The sequence below is a fragment of the Miscanthus floridulus genome, chromosome 19 (genome assembly GCF_019320115.1).
Source record: "Miscanthus floridulus cultivar M001 chromosome 19, ASM1932011v1, whole genome shotgun sequence".
In the NCBI taxonomy this organism is placed as follows: Eukaryota; Viridiplantae; Streptophyta; class Magnoliopsida; order Poales; family Poaceae; genus Miscanthus; species Miscanthus floridulus.
Window position 1 is genome coordinate 19,600,493 of NC_089598.1, and position 7,403 is coordinate 19,607,895.

General features: G+C 45.0%; 1 protein-coding gene across 2 annotated transcripts; it reads right to left on the reverse strand.

The window, feature by feature from the left end:
• Positions 1–2,206: 2,206 nt before the first annotated feature.
• LOC136529592 (phospholipase A1-Igamma1, chloroplastic-like) lies at positions 2,207–4,188 on the reverse strand. Of its 2 annotated transcripts, XR_010777361.1 has the most exons (2): positions 2,419–4,188; positions 2,207–2,313 (listed from the first exon to the last, which is right to left on the reverse strand). XR_010777361.1 is itself a non-coding variant. In XM_066522668.1 (1 exon), the coding sequence occupies exon 1, from the start codon at positions 4,050–4,052 to the stop codon at positions 2,472–2,474; it is 1,581 nt and encodes a 526-aa protein (XP_066378765.1). In that variant the 5' UTR covers positions 4,053–4,188; the 3' UTR covers positions 2,322–2,471. The 2 variants fall into 2 exon arrangements, 1 of the variants encoding a protein (XP_066378765.1); XM_066522668.1 differs by lacking the exon at positions 2,207–2,313 and having other exon boundaries at positions 2,322–4,188.
• Positions 4,189–7,403: the final 3,215 nt, after the last annotated feature.

A 7,403-nucleotide genomic window follows, 5' to 3' on the forward strand; every position in this document is an offset into this window, starting at 1 on the left:
CTCAATCTTTTGCAATATCCATACGAAACACTTACAACATATCTCTGAAACATTTGAAACATACGCTTGTAACATGCGCTTTTAGCGCAACATCTACTTGTTGCCTTGGACGAATAGAGGCTCGTCGACGCGGAGCTCGATGCCACGGAGCAGCGTGTAGCTCCGGTGGAGAAGACCGCTCTGGTGGAGAAGGCGCCTGGCGCGGTGGAGAGGAAGGGTGGCGGACGGGCAGTCGGACGCAATGGAGAGCGCCGTGGCGGCGTGGTTACGCCTGAGTACAGCGCTGCGGTGCAGACGCGAAGGTGTGGTGAATGGAGAGGAACGGACGACGGGCTCATAAGCGGATATGGTTGGAGGCGAGTGGACGAGCGCATACGCAAGTGAAGAGTGTTTGGCTGTTGGACTGGTATCGTGGCCCACCAATGGGAACGTCTAGACGGACGAATGTCCTTAGCACAACATTATCGTTGATAAGAAGCCATTTTGCTTATGCATGCTCCCTCTATTCTAAATTATGAGATATTTTAATTTTTTTTGCTTTTACTATATACAAATATATATTATACTTAAATCCATAATAAAAATTTATCTAGAAAATCAAAATGTTTCATAATTTGAAATGGTGGGAGTATCGCGCTTAATTCATTTAACAACAGCGAGCACAATTTCACATTGAGGGTCGTAATTCAAAGACGTTATATCCTCACTTATTAATAGGAATATATATTTTGGTGCAATTAGATATCTAGATATTATCATTTTCTATTCTCGGTTTCTCGCTACCAATAGATGGAGTGCAGAAGCAACTCTCCAAAGTGACACAAGATATAAAGAAAATGTTAAAAGATGAAAATATATTTTTTTATTTAAACGTTTCTTCAAATAATCAAATAATAATAATCAAAGTGAGTTTAAGAGAGACTGAAAATACTCTAAGATATATGCTCCTCAATTCCCAGCAATATCAGCCTTGTGCATGGAGAAGACTCGATTTTTGTATGACGTACATTTGTTTAGGGCACGTTCGTTTGTCATGGATTGAGTGCGGGGAACGATTTCAGGTGGAATTTGTTCAATAATTTGTATACTTTTGACCGACTGGAATAGTTGCCGACCAAATCCGGAATAACCGAACGCAGCCATACTGGTTCTCGGTCTTCTAATTGTGTGGCCGCCGTGCAGTGGCTCTCTCTGTCTTGCCTGCACACTTCAACATGTCATCTAGAAAACAGTGAGGTTGACAACAGAGAGGAAATGCAAAGTCGTATGGAGGCGAGCCCATCGCCCTACAACAACGAGGTTGTTGTGTCTAGAAATTGAGGTGTGGCAGCTCAATTTCTCACTCGTTTTTTACATGGAAAAGATCGATGCAATTAGATCAGTAACTAATAAAATTAAAATTTGAAAAATAAAAAGCTAGATTCAGAATTAGATCAAGAGTTTCAGCTTAACTTAAGAATAAAACATATGTAGCAACTAACAAGATTAAATTTAAAAATCAAAAGCTAGATTCATAACGCCATGAGACATGAATGCCACAAGGGCCACCCATAATTTAAGCTAAAGTTTCGAATAATGCATATTGAAGATACACGAATGTGCCATACAAAGAAAAAAGAAACTATGGGTAGCATATGGATATTGATGAAAAAGAATATAGACAACAATTGGTAAATCTATCACAATTAGATAATAATTCATTTCGCTGAAATTTGGCTTATGCTGATGTGTTGTGAGAGGAAAACACTGTTCATTCACTGAAAAATAGTGCTGCGGAACATTTGTTAGAAAATGAATTTAGAAAAAGTAGTGTAAATTTATAAGTATTTTTTATTAGTTTTAGGTATTAAATAATAGCATGCATGCTCATGTCTCCTAAAAGGGAGCATGGGTTAATTAAACATATATTAGTGTAAACCAGTACGTATGAACTTTTATAGTTAAAAAACAATTTATCTATAACGTGGGTGCCTTAAGAGGATTTGGGATCATAGTATTTGGTAGATTAGGGACCCATATGGCAGTTCCACGTTAGAGGGCTACGTCAGCTAATGGATTGTGACATGCTTATTTGAACCGCGATGATATACTTAATAGTTTAGGATCTAAATATGCAATTTCATAGTTTAGAATCTGAACGAGAATCACATAATAATTTAGGAACCGTCAGCGTAAGTAACTTACCGTTTAAATTAATAGGATTGAGCTTAAATTCAAAATATGTCGAAAGAATAGAGGCATATGTTTGTGTCTCTGTAACTCTCCATTGGATGTTGTGGACTCCTTTTCCCCCCACTGCCTTTCAAAATATATCTTTACAATATGAATTGAATCTCAGTCAGTATATACTGTTATCCACCAAGCTTTATTGTAGCGTTTTTCATTTTTTGTACTCGAATTAATTAAAGAACGTGGCACCTATGCACGATGCACCAATCACCATGGCATCAACCTCAACCATCATTTGTTCACTAGGTTGATGCGGTGAGACCGAGCTGCTGGAGGTGATGGTCAGTGTCATCCGGGTGCTCGTCGATGTCCCTATGGCGCGGCGGCAGCACCCACCGTCCGTCCTCCGTCCTGACCATGCCCTTGTTCTCCTCCTGGTACCACACGGGCGGCACCATGTGCTCATCGCGGAGGAAATCTGCCGACTTGTTCACCAGCGCGGGGTCTCTCCCGCGGAGCTGGAACCCCTCGCCGGAGCCACGGAAGCCATCGAGAAGGTGCAGGTGCGCCTCCAGGTTGTGGTAGCACGAGATGTCCATGGTCTCCTTGAGGAACGGCGACACCTTGTGGTCCAGCGCCAGAGGCACGCCCAGGTGCGTGTACACGCCGCCGGCGCCCAGCCCGTCCACCGCCCGCAGCACCGCCTCCGGGAACGCCGCCTCGTTGAAGAACACGCCGGGCACCTTGGGCACGCCGTCGTGCACGTTGACGACGCGCAGCGCCCGCACGCCGAGCTCCCCCTCGAACCGCTCCCGGAACCTGAGGTTTCCGACGCGCGGTCCCGCGAAGGAGAACACGCACACCGGCGCCTTCCTGCCGTCGTCCGGCGACGCGTTCGCGCCCGTCTCCGCGATGTCGAAGGCGTTGAGCATCGCCAGCGCGCTGCCCAGGCTGTGGCCGGTGACCGTCACGCTCACCTGCTCGCCCCTGCCGTGGTACAGCTCCACCTGCTTGCGCACCTCGGCGAGCGCCTGCTCCCGCGCCGAGTACCGGCAGAAACGGCAGGCCGCGTCCTTGCCCGTGTACAGCTCCGCGAACCCCATCTCCACCTTCACGTCGGGGTCCGGGCACGGGACGCCCATCTCGCTCAGCCGCTTCTGGTTGGCCGTCAGGTCGGCCACCCACTCGAGCCGGGTGATGGTGCCGCGCCACGACACGACGATGTCCCGGCGGCCGAGCCGCGCCGTCTCCTCGTCGGTCGACACGGCCACGTAGCCGATGAACGTGCCCATCTCGCTCCACAGCTTGTCGGCGGCGGCGGACTTGTGCTTCCGGTTCCGGCCCCCGAAGTTGGGGAGCTTGAGGTCGTTGCAGGTGGCGTAGAGGTAGCGGGTGACCTCGTAGCCGGCGCCGCCGAGGCCGGCGTCCTGGAAGAAGGTCTTGGCCGGGAACCTGCAGCTGCCGCAGTAAGGCGAGAAGCGGTCGTAGTCGAAGCTGTCGTAGCACGCCTGCGCGAACTCGCCGTAACGGATGAGCTCCCCGCAGAGCACGGCGTCGATGGGGTCCAGCAGGGCCTCCCAGTGGTCGTTGCCGTGGATCTCCCGCCACCGCGCGGCCAGTTGCCCGTCGTCGTCGGAGCGCCCGGACGTCTCCGCCGGCTGAGAGCTGCGGTCCACGTCTAGAGGGGCCGGGCGGTCGGTTGTGGCCACCGAGGCGACGACATGGCAAGAACGACGAGGACGGCGCTGCGACATGTTCAGAGCCGCGTTACCGGAGAAGAACCACCGGTGCCCTGTCGGAGGCCGCCGCTGTCCTTGGAAGAGGGTCAGCGACGGCCGACGGTCGCCGACGGGGAGGCTCATCGGGCTAGAAGCTGCCATCATGATATCAGTGGCTGGAAGAGGATCAGATCGATCGATCAGCTGATGAAACGATGCTTGTTTGTTAGGAACGGGCTGTACGTGCAGCGAGCTAGCTGAGGCTTTGGGGCAGCGCTACAGTTTTCTTTGGTTGCTTTGGGGGTTGTATATGATTGTATCGGGGGGAAAAGCAGGTCCGTATATATATGCGTCACTGCGTGCATGGGGTATTGGTATTGGGGTTGACCGGTTGAGTTGAAGATCGGGGGAGGAAAACTTGCATGCATGCAAGGCGACGATGCGTGTCCGTCCGCCTGGACCACGTCTGGTCTGGGCTCTGAAGGAGTGAAAAGTAGTATGATATACACTACACACCACGCGTCACGACTTCACGACTGACAAGTCCAAGCCGCTGCGTTCCACGGTCGCCAGTATAGTACACACGAGCCTGACTAGCTCTCTGGATGTGTACACGAGGTCCACTTTTAATTTCTTTGGATTGACGAATTCCCCCGGTCAGGTTTGGAGGTGGTCACACGGGGTAACCTGCTCGTTACTTTCCTGAGTACGGCCAAAGTGCAACGATGCTGCGTGCAGTTGCTAGCCTTGTCACTTGCACAGTTGTAGTTGCAGAAGTTGCTTCTCAAGTCACATGTGCACGCACGTCGCCTTTGCCAACTTATTCGGACCTGTCTGTTTGACCAATTTGCTATATTTTATACCACTTTCATTTCAAATCATAAGTTGTTTTGATTTTTTTTGTTTACTGTCTTTACTGTGTATCTAGATATAGTGTATATTTTGATACATAACAAAAACTATATATCTAGATAAAAATTCAAAATGACTTATAACTTGAAATGGAGAGAGTATATAACAACTTATATGACTAAACTTTGCATCATAGAAATGACATTAGTGGATTATCATTAGCCAAAGATTTATGTAAATGAAACAAACGAAGGCTTTACTATATATGGTACTCCCATTACACCTCGCGAGATAAAGAAATCACACTCCTTGATTTTCAAATAATAATTGAAACAATTAAATAATAAAAAAGAATAAAATAAATCCTTACAAAATCTTGGCATATCTATCCTCACGCGGGACCCAATTTCCTTTTTTCGTTCTCCTTGCAAACAGGCAACACGCACGGAGAGGCCCCATGCATGAAAGGGTGCCGGCAATGGTGCCCTTGAGCCAAGTTACTGTGACACACCCACGATGCAATCATCACTTTTTTTATGAAAAATGGACAAGTCATGTTCATAAAAATATGTTACATTAATTACTTCAAAAAATAATTAGACCTTCCACGCATACCACTAACAAAGTTACACGCATATAATACAACTCAAATGCAACTATTACATTACGTACATACATTTTTTTAGGAAAAGTATTACGTACATCTTAACATGTCATGTTACATATTTATGGTTACAAATATGTAACTTTGTTCGCACGTATCAATTGATACCACAACATTATGTTATATAACATATCAACCTGTCATGTTACATTACATAAGTTAAAATGTATATGTTTGTCACGATAGTGCTAAATAAATAATTGTTCGACAATATGTACTCTCTCCATGCTGGTGTAATTCAGGTCATTTTGGACAAGCCTTGGTCAAACATTCGAAATATAAATTATGAAATAACTTTTAAGTTGTTGAGTTTGGAAATGTGAAAACCATATGAATAGAATTTGTCTTGAAAAGTAGTTTTATAGAAATATACATATATCACTTTCCCATAAACATTTTTATAAAAATTTAAAAGTCAAAGTTATGCTTTGGACACCGTGTCGCTGTCCAAAATAACTTGAATTACCAGCATAGAGGAAGTATACAACAATACAATGACATACATACTTTTTCAGATCGAAATTTATGGTCCAAATCAATGTGTTATTACTTGGGTTAGTTTTCTTTTTTCAGGCTAGTTGGGTCGGACGGACCAGATCTATCCTGTGTTTTTTTTAAAAACATGTGCTAAATATAAAAGGATAAATACAAAGATATTTGTATTTTAGTTCTAAAAAAATGTCACGTCATATCCCCGTCCACGTTACACTTTAGGAGGCTGTTCGCTGGTCTGAAATTTTCAGCCAGCCGGCTGATCCCCACTCTCAAGTTACTGTTCACTAAACCAGTCAAACAGTGTTTTTCTCTCACAACAAACCAGCCGGAAACAGTGTTTTTCAGCCAAGTTTCAGACCAGCGAACGGGGGCCTCATCATGTTATATCATAAAGGAAATTTAGATCATGCATGTATATTAGATCTAATTAGAACTAATAGGAAGATATTTATCCTATTGTTTCTTTGGTGGTAAAATATGATAATTGACGTCCAAATCAATGGTCCACAATTATTTAAAAGTACCTAGCAATGTCTAACCAATAGACCATATAGGCCTCGTTCGGATTACCCCATATTCGATTTGTTCGGCTTCCTTTTTTAGCTGGAACAGTGTTTTTCTCTCACAACAATTTAGCTAGAACAATGTTTTTCATCCAGTTTCAGTCAAAATTCAGTCAGACGAACAGGGCCATAAATCTGTAGATACAAGGAGTACTACACTATCTTTTCTCAAATATGCAAGAGAATTATGTATCATTGTATTATAAAGGGGAAGAAATTGGATGTTTTCTCACAAAAAAAAAAGAAAATGGATGTTGCCAGCTTCCTAGCATAGGTTGCCAAGATTTACATGAGTAACACACAACTGGACTTGGGGCTAAATGGCCTTCGGAGTGTCGTTTGGTAGAAAGACAACTAAGGAGGTGTTTGGTTCAGCTAGGAGCTTCTAAATTTAGTTCCATTTAACCATTTTTTATCCAAACATTATGACTAAATAGAACTAAAAGAGCTTTAGTCCTCTCTAGCCACTCTGAAGTGACTAAATGAGACTAAACCATTTAGGAGGGCCTAAGTCCTACCGCCCCGCCTATATCCATTGATTGGACTCAGCCTTGATCATTGCTGGCAAACCTACAATGTTGTGGTGGAGCCTCTGAAATAACTCGCGTTGCGCTCTTTCCAAATTTAGTAGGACACGAGTGCGAAGAGTGTATCGAAGCCCTTTCGCAGGATGCTCGCAACCGCCTCCACCATCCTGAGATGCCATTTGCTGGTTGCCAAGGGTGATGAGGATGATTTCCCAAACCTGACGAGTGAAGGGGCAACTGTCCGTTGTCCAATGTGATCTCCCGCATAATCAGAATATGAATATCCCACTATATGGAGTGAATCAGATCTTCTATACGTCATCATGAGGCATTTCGTTCCTTGCAAATAACGCAAGACTTTCTTTACCAATTTTCAGTGTTCTATTCCATGATTGCTCTGGAATCTGCCAAGTAA

Coding starts and splice junctions, on each gene's coding strand:
- LOC136529592 (XM_066522668.1), bottom strand. CDS start 4,052: ATGATGGCAGCTTCTAGCCCGATGAGCCTCCCCGTCGGCGACCGTCGG.